Source organism: Camponotus vicinus, unplaced genomic scaffold, assembly GCF_025532165.1.
Source record: "Camponotus vicinus isolate PSW18456_S1 unplaced genomic scaffold, iyCamVici1.0 SCAF_11, whole genome shotgun sequence".
Lineage (NCBI taxonomy): Eukaryota > Metazoa > Arthropoda > Insecta > Hymenoptera > Formicidae > Camponotus > Camponotus vicinus.
The window spans coordinates 288117-307597 of NW_028141947.1; the positions used below are offsets into that span (position 1 = coordinate 288117).

General features: G+C 27.0%; 3 protein-coding genes across 5 annotated transcripts; 1 reads left to right on the forward strand and 2 right to left on the reverse strand.

Annotated features, from left to right (window-relative positions):
* Nucleotides 1-1474: 1474 nt before the first annotated feature.
* On the reverse strand, nucleotides 1475-9122 carry LOC145961299 (cytochrome P450 305M2). 2 transcript variants are annotated; one of them, XM_083081347.1, is made up of 9 exons: nucleotides 8981-9122; nucleotides 6806-6962; nucleotides 4695-4949; nucleotides 3960-4200; nucleotides 3503-3662; nucleotides 3297-3408; nucleotides 2458-2638; nucleotides 2049-2308; nucleotides 1475-1710 (listed from the first exon to the last, which is right to left on the reverse strand). In XM_083081347.1, exons 2-9 carry the CDS (start codon nucleotides 6885-6887, stop codon nucleotides 1532-1534), a joined length of 1470 nt encoding a protein of 489 aa, XP_082937473.1. In that variant the 5' UTR covers nucleotides 6888-6962; nucleotides 8981-9122; the 3' UTR covers nucleotides 1475-1531. The 2 variants fall into 2 exon arrangements, with proteins under 2 accessions (XP_082937473.1, XP_082937474.1); XM_083081348.1 differs by lacking the exon at nucleotides 8981-9122 and having other exon boundaries at nucleotides 6806-7069.
* Nucleotides 9123-9549: 427 nt separating this feature from the next.
* LOC145961298 (uncharacterized) lies at nucleotides 9550-14936 on the reverse strand. 2 transcript variants are annotated; one of them, XM_083081346.1, is made up of 8 exons: nucleotides 14745-14935; nucleotides 13593-13967; nucleotides 12254-13215; nucleotides 11812-12138; nucleotides 11277-11541; nucleotides 10857-11090; nucleotides 10580-10770; nucleotides 9550-9650 (listed from the first exon to the last, which is right to left on the reverse strand). In XM_083081346.1, the coding sequence occupies exons 1-8, from the start codon at nucleotides 14813-14815 to the stop codon at nucleotides 9646-9648; spliced, it is 2430 nt and encodes an 809-aa protein (XP_082937472.1). In that variant the 5' UTR covers nucleotides 14816-14935; the 3' UTR covers nucleotides 9550-9645. The 2 variants fall into 2 exon arrangements, with proteins under 2 accessions (XP_082937472.1, XP_082937471.1); XM_083081345.1 differs by lacking the exon at nucleotides 9550-9650 and having other exon boundaries at nucleotides 10442-10770; nucleotides 14745-14936.
* Nucleotides 14937-15604: 668 nt separating this feature from the next.
* On the forward strand, nucleotides 15605-19426 carry Aurb (aurora kinase B). Its single transcript, XM_083083162.1, has 8 exons — nucleotides 15605-15698; nucleotides 16009-16152; nucleotides 16425-16616; nucleotides 16686-16820; nucleotides 16898-17056; nucleotides 17211-17442; nucleotides 17525-17640; nucleotides 18401-19426. Exons 2-7 carry the CDS (start codon nucleotides 16043-16045, stop codon nucleotides 17621-17623), a joined length of 927 nt encoding a protein of 308 aa, XP_082939288.1. The 5' UTR covers nucleotides 15605-15698; nucleotides 16009-16042; the 3' UTR covers nucleotides 17624-17640; nucleotides 18401-19426.
* Nucleotides 19427-19481: the final 55 nt, after the last annotated feature.

Consider the following 19481-nt stretch of genomic DNA (forward strand, 5'->3'; position numbering starts at 1 on the left):
ATATAATATACATACAATATTCTGCATACAAAACACATACAAAATACATACAGTTTTAAATAAATGTTCAAAAAGATTCGATAAAAAAAAAATAGAAATTTTTTGAAACGATATCTAGCATGAATTTTAAGATAACAAGATAAAAAGAGATTCTACCATTATTTCCTGGAAATACTTATTTGTAATTTTTATTTGCATATATACATTAGACATAAGATATATATATATATATATATATATATATATATATATATATATATATATCTTATGTCTAATGTATATATAATAACTTTTTCTATTCAGAATTCTTACAAGAGTGATTTTTATGTTAATTTGTTAGAAACATTGATGATGTTACACTGATGTATGCAATGTTCTGTATATATGCAAATAAAATATATACAGAACATTGCATACATCAGTGTAACATCATCAATGTTTCTAACAAATTAACATAAAAATCACTCGTAAGAATTCTGAATAGAAAGTTATTAGTATTAAAAATAATTTTATTATCTTATATATATTTAAAAGATAACGGAATTACCTGTGAGTATACAAAGGTATATATCTGCGAACGAGTAAGCAAAAGATGGAGTAAGAGAAACACGAGCAAAATGTTTGCGTGCAACAGCTTTACACAATTTTTTTATCGGTCGCATCATAGGAAAAATAAATAAACTATCATGTGATCTAAGCTTTGTATTTGAGGAGCTTTATACATGTCTATACAATATATCTAATAGATTATATCTGATATTTCTGTCTTTTTATGATATGTTATAAATTTTTGACATATGCAAGAGAAATGTTTGAAAAAAGCAGTTATTGTATCATATTTTTGATAAGATTTGTGCTTGATACATTTGATATATATTTAATATCAATTTACATTTTGATATTTTTAAATAATTTGCAAAATTTCATAGCTACATATTCATGACTGTGATAATGTCGATAAATAACCAAAATTGTCTGCTACTTTAAAGAAATAGAAATATAAATTCTTACGTAGATAGAAAAAGAAGAAGAAAGAAAAGATCTTTTCGTTTTAGTTGCTCTCTCTCTCTTTCTTTCGTTTTTCTTTCTCTAACAATTTAAATCTATATTTATCTTGTATAGGAAATGTGAAAATGCTTATAAAACGAATTGATTCATGTTTTGATATCAAATATTTGTTAAACAAGATAAAATTAGAAACAATTTTTTTATTTAGACTTCCAACAATTTTTTTAATTCAGAATGTAACAATTCTCTAATTTAGCTAAAACGAATAGTATTAATATTTATAATAGAATAGAATTAATAAATATAAGTAATTATAATAAAAATTTAGAATATTATAAATAAATATATATATATATATAAATATATATATATATATATATATATATATATATATTTATTTATAATATTCTAAATTTTTATTATAATTACTAATTATATATATATATATATATATATATATATATATATATATATATATATATTATAAATATTAGGTTGAAAATATTTGTGATATAAGGCAATATTATCGGGGAACAATTAACATTTCGTAAGGTTTTGGTGCAATTATCAATCCACTGATAAACTCTGCCTTGATGGATTTTTCACCCGGTACTGGAAGTAAACGATACTTTTGCATTATGCTGACAAACAACAGGAACAAAGCATTTTTTGCAAATGCTTCAGCGGGACATCTTCTTTTTCCTAATAAAAAAAGAATTTATATATATATATATATATATATATATATATATATATATTAATATTTATATGTATTTAATGGTCGAAATAACGATACATCAAATTTGTCCATTTGACCATAATAACTATATTGTAGTTATTCACTATGCAAATGATTTCACATAAACATTAATTAAGAGAATATTTTTTTTCAAAAAGACATTCATGATTTTCTTTTGCATAAAACAATCGGCAAACAAAATAGAATTATCATAATTACATAATTGGTAAATCTTATAAAATATGTTACAATATTTAATTTTTTTCTTATAATTATTACTTTTCCATAAATCATAATTTACCTTTTCCAAATAATATGATATTTTCGTCCATTCGAAAAGTACCATCTTCCTTTAAATGCCTTTCTGGTTTAAATAAAGTCGGATCAGAAAATAATTCTGGATTCATATTATTGTGAAAAACATTCATTAACACAGTGGTATTCTTTGGTATTGTGTAACCTCCAAGTATCGTATCATGAAGAACACGTCGTGGGCCAATTACAGGTATAACGAGCCACATACGTTGAGCCTCGACAAGTACAGCCTCCGTAAAAGGCATTCTGTAATTTGAAATTAAATAAGTATTTTTTCAAGAATAATGAAAAATATATGAGAAAAATAAGAGTTACAAAAAAATATTTGAAACATTTTTGGAAAAAATATATTCGACATTTATATAAAAATATATTAAAATATGTAAAATCATTACTTTATTCTATCTTCCAAAGTAGGAAATTCATTAGGACCGATTACAACGTCGATCTCCTCGTGCACTTTGCGTTGTACGTCCTGGTGATTGACTATTTGCAAAAAGAGAAACTCCAACGTCACCGTTGTGGTCTTTATTCCACCGATGAAAAGATCGAGCAATGTTATAATGAGATTATCATCTTAAATCATAAGAGATCGCATGTTCAAAAAATAACATAACACATTTATCTTATTAGTTCACAATTTTGTCAGAAAAAATAATAGCATCGCTAATTTGTCGTGATAGTGATGTCAAGGTATTTCTAGCTGATAACGAAAGCAAACAGCCTTTTCAAGATAAAATTTTTAAATCATCTGTAAAAAGCATTAGTCAAGTTTTTTATCGATAAAAAATGGATTGTAATCATATTCCGATTCGTGGACGCTCATCAAGCTCATAGAAAGAGAAACATGGCAATTAATAGTAATATTTAATAGTATTCTATCAAATTAGATATAAAATAATATTACAATAATACTACATTAATAATAGTCAGAAATTAAATAAAATAAAAAATATTATAACAAGATCTTCGTAATCTCTGTCTTCGATTTCTCGCTTCAAATTAACAAAGTAATTGTACAATCATAAAGCAATATAAACTCGTATATTTCAATGGTATAAATTAAAATGGGCCTATATTGCAAAAAATAATACCAAATAATATCATTTAGGCTACAATTAATTTTAGAGTATGATGCAATAATATATTTGAAGTTTTTATATAATTGTGAAAAAGATGAGATTGTTGCATTACCTCTCTATATGTCATTAATAGTAAACAATTTGACTTATACCTGAAAACACGGAATCCTTGTATTGTTGTGTGAACATCTCGTGGAGAAATGCATCGATAAAATCTTTTTCTTTTCCTTCGACATACTTTTGTTTATGTTCATTAATAGTTTCCTAAATATTGGAGACAATTGCAATGCATAAGTTGTAAATAATTGTTTTGCAAACGAAAGCAAACGCAATATTGAGAGCCATTAAAATTACGTACCATTAATAAGTTCTTAAGTTCATTGTTTAATGTGACTAGGATTTTATATCCTGAGATTTCAGGAACGATGAAACGTAGCCAAGGGAAACTGGATAAAATTCCACCAGACATATCGAACATTTGGGAGCGACGAGTCATCAAGTCTAAAAACTTTTGTAATCTGCAAGCGGTCATAGAACCGGTGAAACGATAAACGATATGTATATATATACGATATGTATATATAATTTAATATAATTGTTTCTTACGTATTTTCTTGTTGCACGATCACGATCACGCAAATATAAAGTATATTATTATTATATTACTAAATTAATTAACGCAAAAGGAGAAATAGTAAAGAACAGAAAATAAAGAGTAAAAAATTGATTATAATTTTGAATTCAAATTTTCTGAAAATAAATTCGTAGTAGTTACTAACTAAAATATCTCGAGGAACGTCGTATGCTACACGTACCTTGACTGATCTTCAGAGAGTTTTTTTCCTGTGATTAGAGTCCAGAGAACATTTATTACACTAGGTGCGATTACTGTTTGTATATGTTGCACACCACCATCTTTTAGTTTCTCCGTGATAAGTATCAGTTCATCCAAAAGAAGTTGCATCATTTCTTGTTTAACGAAACCAATTTTCTTCAGAGTACGTACTGACCAAGTACGTAATATATTCCAATCCGAACCATCATTCATTGTGATCCCTATTCTCAGTGATTTTAATTAATCGATAATCATAATTTTTTTCAATTTATGCGACTAATCATTCTTTGATATAACCAATAAATTTATTTGTTTAAAAATTTAAGTTAAGAAATTTCTTCTTTAGAGAATGTATCGTTGAGAATTGAATTGTTTTATTTTTATTTCTTTATTTCTTCAGAAATTAAATTTGAGAATTTTATTTTGCGTTTTACGCGATTTGTTGAAAAAATGTCAAAAATGTACTAATGTACATTTAAAAAAAATTTAAATTCAAATATTTGGAAAAAATATAGAAATGTGAAAAATTGGCTATATAACAAGAACGAATATGTATGAATTATTTATTTACCCGTTTATAAGTTAGATAAGAAAAACTTCATTTTATATTTTCAAATAAAATAGTAATTATAATAAAATTGTGTATACAATATTTAAGGATCAATTTTTAAATTCTAAACTTTAATATAGCGAGATTTCCAATCGAATTTATTACCTTTTTTCATTCCCATGTTACGTAACTTTATGAACTCATTCCAAGGACGTCCATCATACTCTCTTTTGTTAAGTATTTTGTGTATGAGTTTACTGTTTGAAACAACAATCGTGTCACTGCCACCTAATCGTAAACTAATGATATCGCTATTATATTGCTTGCTGAGTTCCAAAAAGGCGAAGTGTTGTCCGCCAAGTTTTTTTGACAATTTTTTAAGATAATATGTATTCCCAATAAATGGCCACGCAAAAGGACCTAAAAATTTTTGATACAAAGAATAGGCATAAAAATTGTCATTGTAAATCTATCTATATTACAAGATATTCTGGTATCATGTAGTAATGTATGTGTATGTTTTTCTCGCTAGATTAATTTGGAATTATTGAACATAATTCAATATTGCAAATTTTTAAGCAATTATTAAGCAATTTATGCGAGTTTTATGATATTTTATAAGATATTTTCAAATATGACAGGAGTTTTTTGAAGAGATAAAACATATACAAAAATATAATAATACGACAATAAAAAATATAAAAAATTTTGTAATGCTATAACAATTAAAGTCTTGATTGTCATATCGGAAAAAGCTATTGTTAAAATAATTATCTACCATTTTCTATATTTATGTTTATTACTTATTATTTTCGCACCATTGATTGTATCCATTTTCTCGTCGATTTACAAGTTATTATTTTTTATATATTTTTTAAATATATTATAAGTTATTATTTTAAGTGTTTACGCTGACTATTGTCGAAAATTGTTATAATTTATCAATTATACTTCTCAAACACACAAAATAATAATACAAGTAAAAAATAACTCATTATTTTAATATATATGAATATTAAATTAAATAAATTTTACATAAAACATGTGGACTTTGTCTTTTTTTATATATTATTATAAAATATTGATATTATAACTAATACTATTGTATATAAGCATTAAAATAGTTTATACAAAAATTGAGAAATCTAAAAAAAAATCAAGTTTTTGTACAGAAAACAAAAAAGAATTATTTAAAAGAATTATAAAAATTTGCTTTATAATATAAGGCGTTTTTCAGCAAGCAACATAGAGAACACAGTGTAACACAGTGAATCATTTCATTCTTGTATTCGGCAACCAATAAAAACGAAGTGATACACGTGTCCTCTGTGTCAGTTGCTGAAAAACGCCCATAATATCCAAATAAAAAATAAAATCGTGATTGAATTGAATCACGGTTGGATTTGCGACAGAGCTCACGTCAAAAAAATTCAGTGTAAACACTTAAAATAATAACTTCATATACTTAAAAAATATATAATAGAAACAATAACTTGTAAATCGATGAAAAAATGGATATAATATTCTCCGATTCAATATAACGGCGATTAATACATAAATAAAAAAAAACACAACATATATATTATTTAATAATTTAAATGATTAAAGAAATTTATGTTATAAAATTATTGTTAATTTATGTTATAAAATGTTAGAAAATTATGTTATAAAGTATAAAGTATAATCTTTACTTTTATTTCTTTAATAAGAGAATATAGTAAATAAAAAATATTTTTATAAATAATTTGATAACCACTATCTATAAATTCGATAATATATAACATAAAATATAAAAAAAGAGTATTTATTAATTTTGCAGATTTATTTTGAAGATATTCAGAATAAATTAATGTAATAAATTACATTTCTAAGGAAGATGGAAAGCTCTAAAATTTATGTTTCTGGTTAAAAAAAAAATGTTTTATATTATATATATATAAATCGTTAGGTACATTATATATTATATATTCCTGTAAAACAGACAATTTATACTTATTAAATAAATAAAATTAAATTGTTTAAAATGTATATAACTTACTGTTGCTTTTACTAAATAACTAAGAAGAAAAGTTTCTTTTTAAATCTTTCAAATTCTATTTTATAATTGAAGAGAGAGAATAAAATTTCTTATTGTACAAAATATTAAATAATTAAGAATACTGTAAATGTAAATAATTAATTTATATAATTGGGCATTTAAACTGTATAGAATGTGTTATAATCTATCAAAATTAATTCTAATAAAGAATAAATTATTTATTAAAAAAATAAATTACCTGGTGGATAGTTCGATTTCTGTCGTAATACGATAGTAATAAGTAAAATAATCAAAATCATCGCGGTCAACACTACTATCATTGCGTCTCGCTGTTAAATTTTTCTCTTTCTTACTCGGAATTGCGCAGAATAGATCCTCGTATTCTGTCCACTTTGCTGGAATATAAATGAGTTTCAACAAATTTTTTTCAGCGTTTCTGAAGGTTAGGCTTGTCAAATCAATCACGTCTGTCTTTTAATTTAAGACAGAGAACTTATTATTTGTCTTGCTTACGAAAGCATGTTACTCAAATAAATATTGACTCGGTCACATAACTCAATAGATATGCAATAGATCTATAGATCTAGCAATATTTAAACGCGCATGATCAATCGCGCCGAATAAGAGATCGACTTGTACATACAGATGTGGATCAACTGGCTAGACTGTTGGAGATATATCAATTAATGACAATGGTCCACTTATCAGGAAGCTTCTCTTTAATGAAAGTGAAGCCGACTTCACAACCGATCTTGGCACGAAAATATAAAATTCGTTTATATCGAATAAAAAACTAGTTAGTTTCTCAAGAGAAATTATTAGTGATATATATTAAATCAGATTAAAAAATTAATATAAATTATAAATATATCAATTCTTTATCTAATTTTATGAGATCTTGTAAGCGAGAAAAATTATTAGAAGTCTATATAATTCCAGTTTGATAAAATAATATTAATTCGATTGGTGCGAAATTAAGAAATAAACAATAACTTATAATTTATATTGCTACTATTCTACTGTCACATTATGTTTCATTTAATTTATTTTAATTGTATTGCATTTTATTTTCTATCTACTTTTAAAGTTTCAATCCATCTATTTTAAACGCAACGAAGTGTAATTAAAGTAAATATTTACTATTTTATTTTAATTACACTTTATTTAAAATAGATATATTGAAATGTTTAAAATACATATATTGAAACGAATTGTATTAAGAGTAGATAGAAAATAAAATGTAGAAAATACAACTAAAATAAACTAAATGAAATATAATGTGACAGATAGCAACAATATAAATTATAAGCTATTGTTAATTTTTTAATTTCGCATTAATCAAATTAATATTATTTTATTGAACCGGAATATTATAATTTTATAGACTACTTTTCTAATAATAATTTTTCTTGTTTTCAAGCTCTCATAAAATTAGATAAAGAATTGACAATATATTTATAATTTATATTAACTTTTTATATTAATTATTTAATGTTTTAATCTGATTTATAATAATATCAACTAAAATATATATGTTACCGGCAGATTTCCCTTTCTCTCATAATTTTGTCATAACAGATTGAGACGATAAATCTTGTTTAATATCAACACATATATTGTGTAACCAACATCAAAAAGATTATATAACATATCTTTTGGTCAATAAATAATTTTTACGAACTTATTTTCATCTAAAAATAGTTATTAAATTATTAAATCGTATTAAATCAGACATCATATGTGCCTGATAACATACTCTCTAAAAGTGAATCAGTGTATTATCACTGTAATCAGTGCTGTACTTATAACTGCTTGTAATCAGTGAGTATTTACTGTTTTTCAGTGATAATACACTGATTCACGCTAGTGAAAATATACTACTTTCACTAGCGTGAATCAGTGTATTATCACTGAAAAACAGTAAATATTCACTGATTACAAGCAGTTATAAGTACAGCACTGATTACAGTGATAATACACTGATTCACTTTTAGAGAGTATATTTAATTTTGTAAATTTATTAATATAATTTTCTGAAAAGATATTTTTGTATAAAAAATTTTGAGATATGACTAATGAAGAAATAAATGATATATAAAATAGCAGATAAAACATAAATATATAAAATAAAAAAAAGAAAAAATAAAGTGATCATAAAATGCCTTTTATTATTAGTTTTTTTTTTTTAACAAATGCAAATAAATTGATGATTATACCGCTTCTTAGGATTATCCGAGTTTACTTTGCGATGAAAGGCATCAATGAGGTATTATTAAAAATGACCATCTTATGGAAATAAGCATAGCTTGAAAAAATCTCGCATTAAGTAAATCTTTTCATTACAATGAAATAATAGTTGAAAGAGCTAAAATATTCACATGATTCGCATAATTCTTGTAATTAATATAAAAACCTTTTAATTAGAGGGTTTTCATTCCAATACAGTTAACATGGTCGAGGATGTCGATAGAAATCTTCTAGGGTTGAATCTTTCCTACGTTAAGTGTTTGGTAACTGTCTGTTTGAATCCAACGAAATAAAAGTTGAAAAATATCTAACGCTTAGCTAGCATAACTTCATATGCTCATCATCATATTTTTCATATTTCAAAACTATGAAATATATTAAGCGTTTTGTAAGAACAGAATTGTTTGATGTCAGACTGAAAAATAATTTTAAACGATAATATGGTAATTTTAAACGATAATATGGAAAAAAATTAAATAATAATGCATCGCTTATTAAGCGAAAATTTACATATATTATAATATTTAGTTCCAAGATAGTGAATTGCAACTGGTCAGATGTTGGCAACTCTATGATTTTGTTATTCCAAACGCAATTTCAAAACTTATAAATTCGTTATTGGGTCTGCCGAAAAATATGCAATACTAGGAAATGAAAGTAATCTGTCTCTAAAAGCTAACAAAAATTAATTAAAACACAGCAGTTAAAAAAAATATCGCGTTAAAATTCTCAATAATGCTCTAAATATGTATATATGCTCATCATCATATTTTTCATATTTCAAAACTATGAAATATATTAAGCGTTTTGTAAGAACAGAATTGTTTGATGTCAGACTGAAAAATAATTTTAAACGATAATATGGTAATTTTAAACGATAATATGGAAAAAAATTAAATAATAATGCATCGCTTATTAAGCGAAAATTTACATATATTATAATATTTAGTTCCAAGATAGTGAATTGCAACTGGTCAGATGTTGGCAACTCTATGATTTTGTTATTCCAAACGCAATTTCAAAACTTATAAATTCGTTATTGGGTCTGCCGAAAAATATGCAATACTAGGAAATGAAAGTAATCTGTCTCTAAAAGCTAACAAAAATTAATTAAAACACAGCAGTTAAAAAAAATATCGCGTTAAAATTCTCAATAATGCTCTAAATATGTATATATGTTTACGAAAGAAATTAAAGAAATACGTACCGATCGTACAAAATGTGAATCGATATTAAAAATATACAAATATAATTTCCTATTTTACCGCATCTCTCCCTTACATAATTATATATAATAGAATATTGCAAAACAGCGCATAACAGGCATTATATTATTATATATTATTTATGGATGAGACTTTTATCAAAATGTAATATTTGTTTCTGTATATATAATTACGAGAAAGATATGGTGAAATAGAAAATTATATTTTTATATTATATTATAGAAGAAAAAAAATTTTATATATATATATATATATATATATGAAATTCTAATTATATTTTTTTTTCATTCCGTAAGACTTTCTCCTAAATGAACTTTATATATATCATATATATATATATATATATATATATATATATATATATATATATATATATATATATATATATATATCATATAAAGTTCATTTAGGAGAGTCTTACAGAATGAAAAAAAATTAGAATTAGAATTTCAAATGAAAACCACCTCCGACGGGCGGTGCTCTATTACCCGCTACTAAACCTCTATGAAAACCATAGATACTTAAATCGGCGTTGTCACCTAATTGTTTATATTCTCTGCCGCCGCTCGGTGATTTTGAAGACGCGTTCGTGATTCTAGTTCCTTGTTCCGACTTTGTAGGCCATATGGAGAACATTTGCGGATCGATTGGCAGAGGTGCTTCAATAAAATATCCATGATTCAAAGCGTCGTCGGCAGTTATACGTTGATGAGGGTCGTACGTTAAAAATCTAGAAAACAAGATAATTTTTACAGTGAGACTTGTTTAGGTATTCAACACTCTCATATCTTCTTTAATATAAAACTAATAACTTACTTGTTTAACAACTCAACACCTAAATCAGACAATGCTAAACTGAATCTTTGTCCCAGATTATTTATAGGATAATGTGAGAATGATGATATCTTTTGAACCATAGGTAATTTAGTATATCCCGGCCAAATTCTTTCGCTGGGTGTACCTAGCTCTTTAAATATTGTGTTCAATTGATCGATATCCGATTTTCCGGGAAACAGTGGTTCCATTCTTAGAAGCTCAGCGAAAATACATCTAAGAAAATAATAAAAATATTAAGGATATTTATATATATATTATATATATATATATATATATATATATATATATATATATATTTTTTATATTATATATATTTTATAATTTTATTTATATATATTTAATAACATAGTGATTTTATCTAATTATATTCGGAAATAAAATATTCCAAATTAAACTTACCCTACGGACCACATATCTAGAGGCGTACCATATTCTTTATCATTGAGCAATAATTCGGGAGCTCTATACCAAAGCGTTACAACAATTGACGTATATTGCCTTAGGGGAGAACCGTATTCTCGAGCTGAGCCGAAATCGCCGACTTTCAAAATGCCTCTGTGACTCAATAATAAATTGGATGTCTTCAAATCGCGATGCAATATCCAATTGTTGTGTAGATGAGCAACTGCGCATAACAATTGCTGCATAAGACATTTAATCTCTCCTGCAATAGATCAATTTTTTTTTAAAGATTACATTCTTTTTCAATTATAAATTGAAAAGTTTGAGGCAATAAAAAACCGTCAAAATTTAAATATATAATCATTATAAATCCTTAATATTAGATCAAATTATTTATAGTTTCAAATTGTTTATAGTTAAATTTTATTCTCAATATATTTTTGTTAAAATTGTTTTTCCCTTTTTGACTCGCACTATTATTTTGCATGCAATTTTTTCAATTAGTCTGTTATATGTGTTAAAATGTACTCACCAAGTATAAAAAATTGTTTTTTTTGTTTCATAGTTTCCATGAGAGATTTTAAATCATGTTCCATGTAATCCATAACAATGAATATCTTATCCATATTGCTACTAAGGACTATTTCCCGAACAGTGATAATATTAGGATGTTGCGCTTTCAATAAGGTATTGATCTCTCTCAGACTTGTAATTGGAAAGCCCTCTTTCTCTCTTTCTATTTTCAACCGTTTCAACGCGACTATCTCTTTTGTGCGTTTATCGCGCGCTCTATATACAACACCGTATGAGCCTTCTTCAATTCGATTTAAACACTGAAACTCTTCGACGCTTCTACAACCTAGAAAGTAGGAAATTTATAGTGTTTATTTGTATTTATCTTTTATTCCTAAAATTTCTTAATTTATGTTAATTTATACAAATTTGTAGCTTTATTTGTATTTTATTTGTTATACCTTGAATGGCTGGTAAATAATGCGGTAGCTCTGGTTCCTCTTCTTTCTTTTCTTCTTCTTCGTTTTTCGCGGGATTGTTAAAATCGACGTGACCAGGGGAATCTCCATCCGATTGATCAGATTTGGCTAATCGATCAACAGACAGAGGACTCAGATTGTTGTAATTCGAACCATCATTGGAACCACCGGTACCTTTATTTGATTCATTAGAGTCATCGTCATCGTCGCTATTCAATTCCGAGATGCCAGACGAATATCGATTCAAAGATCTATCACGCCAACTTCTCTCTCCCTCCGACGAATGTTTGGATTCAGCTGATTTTGAACACATGCTCTCAGAATGAATAGAACTGGAGCTTTTATCTGACAGCTCCACGATGGGGGGATTTGGATTATTGTCTGGACTCAAGGGGCGATTTTCCAATTCTAGCCTAGAAACTTCTTTTCTTCTGGCCATTTCTTTATCAGCTTCCAACAATCTCTCTTTTCCGAGTTCTTGTTCCGTCATCTCTTTTGGATCTTTAATCTGTATCGGAATCTCATTTTGCATTTCGTTAACTTCATCGGTTACGATTTCCATCGTTTCCCGCAATTGCTTTTCTCTATGTTCCTTTTCACATTCCATTTTTTCTTGATTTCTTTCCCGAATTCTATCGTGCTTGTGAGATCTCTTGCGGCGTTTTTCGCTTCTTTCGGATCGTTCCATCAATTCATTTTCCGAAAACTGTTCATCTACAGTCACTCGTATGTGCCTCTGCTCTTCTATTCGAATCTCACGACGTTCTCTACTATTGTCTATCATACGATGTTCCCGAATATCTTCCATACGTGTGTCTCGACGATCGCGCGATTCGCGTATTTCTTTCGTATATTCTAATCGCATTTCGCGACGAGACGATTCCATTTTGTAATCGCGAATATCACGCGAGTCCTCGCGTCTTTCTCTTCTTTTATCCAATAATCTGGAAAATTGATATTTTCATTTAAATAGATACTCAGAAATAGAAGAGTTTATATAAAAAATAAAAATAAAATTGGCTCGCATAACAAAAATTACGATTAATTAAAAGTTGGCAAGTAAGAGTCAGCAAGGCACGATAATTGGAGCGCAAGAAAGAATAAAAAAACAACTTCCTCTTTCTTTTAATTATTAATATATTTCAAATAATTAAAAGAAAGTTGTTTTTTTATTCTTCCTTGCACTTCAATTATTGCATCCTGCTGGCTCTTACTTACCGATTTTTAATTAATCGTAATTTTTATATAAAAAAGGGATTTTAAATATTTTTACTTTTATAAAATACAATGGCAGAAGAGCATAGATAGAAAATATAATTACCTTTCTCTCAAATCTTTTAAACCACGATCTCCTGTATTTCTTTCCTTACATTTATGCCTAAATGATTCTCTATCCCTAGAGTAAGTTTCTATCCTATCTAAACGACACGTTCTCTCGCGATTCCTCTTGGAAGTTTCCAAGTTCTCAATTCTTTCCATAGACTCCCTGACATGCCTGTGATACCTATCTTTGTCCCTGTGCCTGCTCTCTTGTTCATGCTGACGCAACTTACGTTCCTTCTCATCTCTATAACTTCTCCTATCACTGTGTTTCTTTCTTTGACGAGACGAACTTGATTTATGATGACAAACAACTGCTTGTGGTGGTTTAATATCCAACGAATCAGCAATATTACCACCTTCTTTTTTTGAAAAACTGGAAATATGGAATCAAGTCATTAGAATGAACCAATAATATTATTAATTTAAAAATTATAGATAAACTTAATTATACAAATATTAATATCTTACACTATGTATGTATAAATTTACAATGTCAGTTATTGTCAAGGCTTTTAATAACTATATATAGAATAAGAATAATCTGAGGAATAAATATATGATAGATATATGATATATTATTAAAGTATTTGAAGTATAATGTATAATCACTGATAGTTACTTTACAAAATTCTAAATAGTTAAAAATTCTGGACAGCATCATTTGTCATTCTGATTTCAAGATGCATGATATTCTTATAGTATGGTCTAGTAAAAAAAGAATTTATGTATGTGACTGGTTTTCCAAACACTGTATAAATGAAATTAATGAAAAATTTCCTATATGAAGTTTCAACCATTTGCATAAATGTATATACAAAACCTATATTAATAAAGTCATTGCAAAATAATCTCAAGAAAAACTGGATTCCAGACTTCTATATATTACTAGATTATCAACTAATATAAGGTTTGTCTTTTCTTCCTGAACTTTCTACAAACATTATTTTAATTTTACACAAAATTTAAAAAATAGCTTTACATGGCTTGAGTAGTCAAAGAATGTAATACAAATTGCGAGGATTAAAATTATACGGGCAAATTGCATTACAGATACAAATATTTTTACAATTGATTCATGGCAAAACATCTCTTAATTTAATCTTAAATCATAGGTGGCACTAAAAAATGCGCAGGTGACTTGTATGAATACCTGTAATCGCCCATATCTTTCGATGAGCTCTTCTTGATTTCTCCGTCCTCGCTCTGGTTATCGATATCCATATCTTCAGACTATCCTTGACGAGAAGCTAAATAATTCTAACCTATACTTTGGTCCATATTCTGAATCCTCTTTTATCGATAAAAGTGCCTCTAAAAGTTGGCTTATAGCCAATCAGAAGGCTTATAAGCCACTTTTAGAGGCACTTTTATCGATAAAAGAGGATTCAGAATATGGACCTTTGCGAAATACTATGGGTCTGTTCTTTTTAGCTGCACTGCTACACTAGTGCAATAAGTTGGAAAGAGACAAACATACTTTCTTTCACTCTAACTAATTGCACTAGTGCAGCAGTGCAGCTAAAAAGAACAGTCACAATCAAAACATCCCATTGTAATAACATGTTTTCCGTGTTATTATAATGGGATGTTTGATTGGCTCGCGCTGGATGACGCGACGCGTGACGCGCTCAGTGGAAACTCAGCCTAACAAGGTGTTGGTCCCGTTTGACCACCACCAATTATATCGACCTGTGCCTAGGGTAACCAACTGATTGACCAATCAGAGAATCCTATTTTGAATTGGCCAATTGGCGACGTGGTCAATCGGGTGTCACCCGAATTGGTTAAAAATGACCAGTTTTAAAGCCCGTATTACATTATAAGTTGGAATTGACCAATCAGAGTAGCCGGCTGACAAATTCCTTTGTTTTGGTTGCAAAAGTCGAACTCTGATTGCTAGTTACTTGTGTAAATCCACCAATCAGATTCCTTCGCTTCTGGACAGCTTAGTTATATTTATTGAGTACAGATGTCACCTATCTACAATGTTTAAATTTAAGATTTAAAATATTCAAATGCGAGGGAAAAGATCGTCAGTTACAGACGAACATATGAGAGATATTTGATTGAATTGAACGTATTTTTCACGTTTCAAAACAGCATTGTAAGTAAATAATAACATCATTATGAATTTTGAGTGAATATCGCAAGTACTTGGGAAACTCTATTTTTGGAAAGAAAATCTACGAAAAAAATGACATAACAGATTCGTTAATTTATCATAAGTTTATATTGAGCAAATATATTATTGCATTTATATATACGAGTCTTTTTCTTCATAAATAATATTAAACAATATTAATAGAGAAAGAATAAGTAGATAAAATTTATAAATATGTTATAAATGTTGTAAATAATTTATATTTATTTATGTTATAAATAATTTATAAATTTATAAATATATCTTTTTTCAGTAATATATAGATATTGTATAATATATTATTCATAATGGAAAGTGGACAGACATTTAAAGTGCCATCAACCATATCTGGATATAAAGAAATTGTTCAAGACACATGTCGCAAGATGATGGATCATATTCACAACAGGGGTAGAAAGTATATACATAAAAATATATTTTTACATTAAAAAAAATTAATATTATACAAAAATACTTAAATAGATACTTCAGTATGTACTTGATGTTAATAGAAAAAATATTTTAAGAATATTAAATTGTTTACAAAATAATACCAAGTTAATAATATCTTTTATTGTCAGAAACTTGCCAATTAATTTTGTATAAGAGAGGAGATTTATATAATACACATGATTATCAAGTAAATGATCTTTTAATATTTATAAGTAATTTGTTTATATCATTAAATAGCTATCAATGGAGCTTAGAAGATTTTGAAATTGGGGCACCTTTAGGAAGAGGGAAATTTGGTCGTGTGTATCTAGCTAGAGAAAAGACTACTCATTATATGGTTGCTTTAAAAACATTGTATAAAGTTGAATTGGTAAAAGGACGTGTGGAAAAGCAAGTAATGCGAGAAATTGAAATACAGACACATTTAAAGTATGTATATTACACACATTTTAAGATATATTTATATAAATATTTATTTATTTGTATATTGTATTACAGACATCCACATATTCTTCAATTATTAACATATTTTCATGATACTAAAAGAATTTATTTAGTTTTGGAATTTGCTGCAAGAGGTGAATTGTATAAAGAGTTAAAACGTCAGCCAGATGGAAGATTTAACGAACACTTGTATGTATTTATATTTCTATTGTTATTGCTGTATGTATAATTTTTACAAGCTACTTATGCTTCAAATATTTTATCAGATCTGCTAAATATACTTATCAAGTGGCTGATGCTTTGGAATATTGTCACAAAAATGATGTCATTCATAGAGACATAAAACCTGAAAATTTATTACTTACATATGATGGTGATATAAAACTCGCAGACTTTGGGTGGTCTGTGCATGCACCATCCTCAAAGTAAGCGTAAGATTCACATTTTCATTAGTTTAGTAGTTAACTTTGTGGAACATACTTTGTTATAGTTTCTAAAAGATTATTTATTTGACAATATCAAAAGAGTTGATTCTGTTCAAATTTAGAGAGCGAATTTAATATTAACATCTTTTTTCAGACGCTTCACATTATGTGGAACCTTAGATTATCTGCCACCAGAAATGGTGATGGGACAGACCTATGATGTCTATGTCGATCATTGGTGTTTGGGAATTCTCTGTTATGAATTTCTTGCAGGGAAGCCACCTTTTTTAAGTGACACTCAACAAGAAACATACACCAAAATCAAAACCATGTATATACAATGGTCGGACAAAATTAAACCTGGAGCTAAAGACCTGATATCTAAAGTAACATTTATGTTTCATATTTTTATATTATAATGTATATATAATAAAGATGTATATCTAACTTTTAAATTTATCTTTACAGCTAATCAAGAAAAAAAGTTCAGAGCGAATTTCTATGGCTGAGGTTAAGACACATCCTTGGATTGTAGAGCACAAAGATTTATCTAAACAAACAGCTTAAACTAAAACAGATAAAAGGTTCTTCATTGACACTGCTAAACATATTTTGTATTTGGTCATTTTTTTTTTTTTTATAATTAGGTACGATATGAAAAATATATTTGTATGTTCAAAGAATGAGAAATATCGATGAGCGTTGACAGATTTGCATGTTCCTTTATAGCATATATTTTCGTATAGTATAACATTTAGACCATGGATAATTTCTATATATTTTTAATAATTTTACAATATAGAGTTTTAAAAATATTCTGGATTCGTGAATACTCATCTATTTAAGCAAAATATTATCATATATAATAAAAATACTTGTGTTACAAATTTTATCAAACTATTTTAATTGAGATTAAGTAAGGTTGATTAAATTTTCTCGAAACTGCTACTTTGCCTAAATGTTTTGCATATTTATAGTAATTTCAAAGATAACTGCTATCAAAAGTAAATTATTAAAAATTATGTCTACATTATGTCTAAAATTATGTCTAAGCATATGATAGTAATGGTTGATTTGTTTTTTAATCTCTTGCACTTAGATATCATTTTTTATTGTTTATATTATTTTTTTATTATTTCTTCATCTATTATTTTCGATTTTTCAAAGAAGTAGATATTGTTTATAAATAATACATAATACAATATAAATACTTTTTTATTGATGATTTAAATGATAGACTAATATAATCTACTAAACACATAAAATAAGATGCGTTCAGCAGAGGATACCACTTAATAATGGTCTTTAGGAACTTACTTAATAATGATTGATTTCTACTTTTAGATTATAAGAGAATCACCAACTTGTTCTTGCTTCCTGGTTAATTGTCAACCGCCATCTTGGGTCTACGTGTACAGCTGTAGGTCAAATGTAGAGGCCTTGAGTTGAAGCATCACCATAAACATATATAATATATATATACATGTGTGTGTATCTATGAGCACCGATCACCGATGTGAGAGCCTAAGACGTCGGCGGCAAAGTGGGGATAGTATGTATGTATATATGTATATATATATATATATATATATATATAACAAATAATAAATAAAAATAAAATAATAATTAACGATAAATAAATAATGATTATGGCATATATATAATTATATGATACAAATTAAAATTAAAATTAAATATCAACAAAACTATAAGCATTTTAATATATATATAGATAATTAATATTTTTTATCGAGTATGTATAATATAAATAATAGAAAAATAATCTGTCTATATACGTATATATACGTGCTATTATTTTTTACTTGCGAAACCGCAACAACAATGCGCTTCCGTAGCGACTATACGAGACAAAGAATTGTTGGATGATTATTCAGAAATTATGACTCAACGTATATAAAGTATATTAAGCACATATATACTTTCGCAATTTTATGTATGCAGCTGCATGAGACTGTGCAGGACGAGACTGTTATCGTCGTAATTACACAGAGTTGATGTTATCTTAAATAGAATTATTTTAAGGTATTTAATATATCATTTACATATACGATTCGCACTTGTATTTTTTCGTAATTAAGCTATTTAATGCTGAGATAAAAGTTCTTATAGGATTTAAAAGATCGACTTATGAAAAGAAAATGACATGGACACAGGGAGAATGTTTTGAATAAAATAAATATACAATTGTTCTATGTGTGTGTGTGTGTCTGTCTAAAGATTGTAACAGACTTTACTTGACTTGACATTCAAATTAAATTTGTTATTTTGAAATTTTATTGCTATAATTCAATAATTTATTTTCACAAAGCTTCTCTCTCTCTCTCACACACACACACACACACACACACACACACACACACACACATAAATGAGATGAAAATAATTTATCGATAGAATTAACAAT

Excerpts from the sequence above, each read along its gene's own strand:
- LOC145961299 (XM_083081347.1), bottom strand. The coding sequence starts at position 6,887 with ATGATAGTAGTGTTGACCGCGATGATTTTGATTATTTTACTTATTACT. Across the intron at positions 4,950-6,805 it reads GAAATCGAACTATCCACCAG|GTCCTTTTGCGTGGCCATTT; the intron begins GTAATTTATTTT and ends AAAAATTTTTAG. Across the intron at positions 1,711-2,048 it reads TATCATATTATTTGGAAAAG|GAAAAAGAAGATGTCCCGCT; the intron begins GTAAATTATGAT and ends TTTTTTTATTAG.
- LOC145961298 (XM_083081345.1), bottom strand. The coding sequence starts at position 14,815 with ATGGATATCGATAACCAGAGCGAGGACGGAGAAATCAAGAAGAGCTCA. Across the intron at positions 12,139-12,253 it reads TTATTTACCAGCCATTCAAG|GTTGTAGAAGCGTCGAAGAG; the intron begins GTATAACAAATA and ends CCTACTTTCTAG. Across the intron at positions 11,542-11,811 it reads AAAACAATTTTTTATACTTG|GAGAGATTAAATGTCTTATG; the intron begins GTGAGTACATTT and ends GATCTATTGCAG.
- Aurb (XM_083083162.1), top strand. The coding sequence starts at position 16,043 with ATGGAAAGTGGACAGACATTTAAAGTGCCATCAACCATATCTGGATAT. Across the intron at positions 16,153-16,424 it reads ATTCACAACAGGGGTAGAAA|CTATCAATGGAGCTTAGAAG; the intron begins GTATATACATAA and ends ATCATTAAATAG. Across the intron at positions 16,617-16,685 it reads GAAATACAGACACATTTAAA|ACATCCACATATTCTTCAAT; the intron begins GTATGTATATTA and ends ATTGTATTACAG.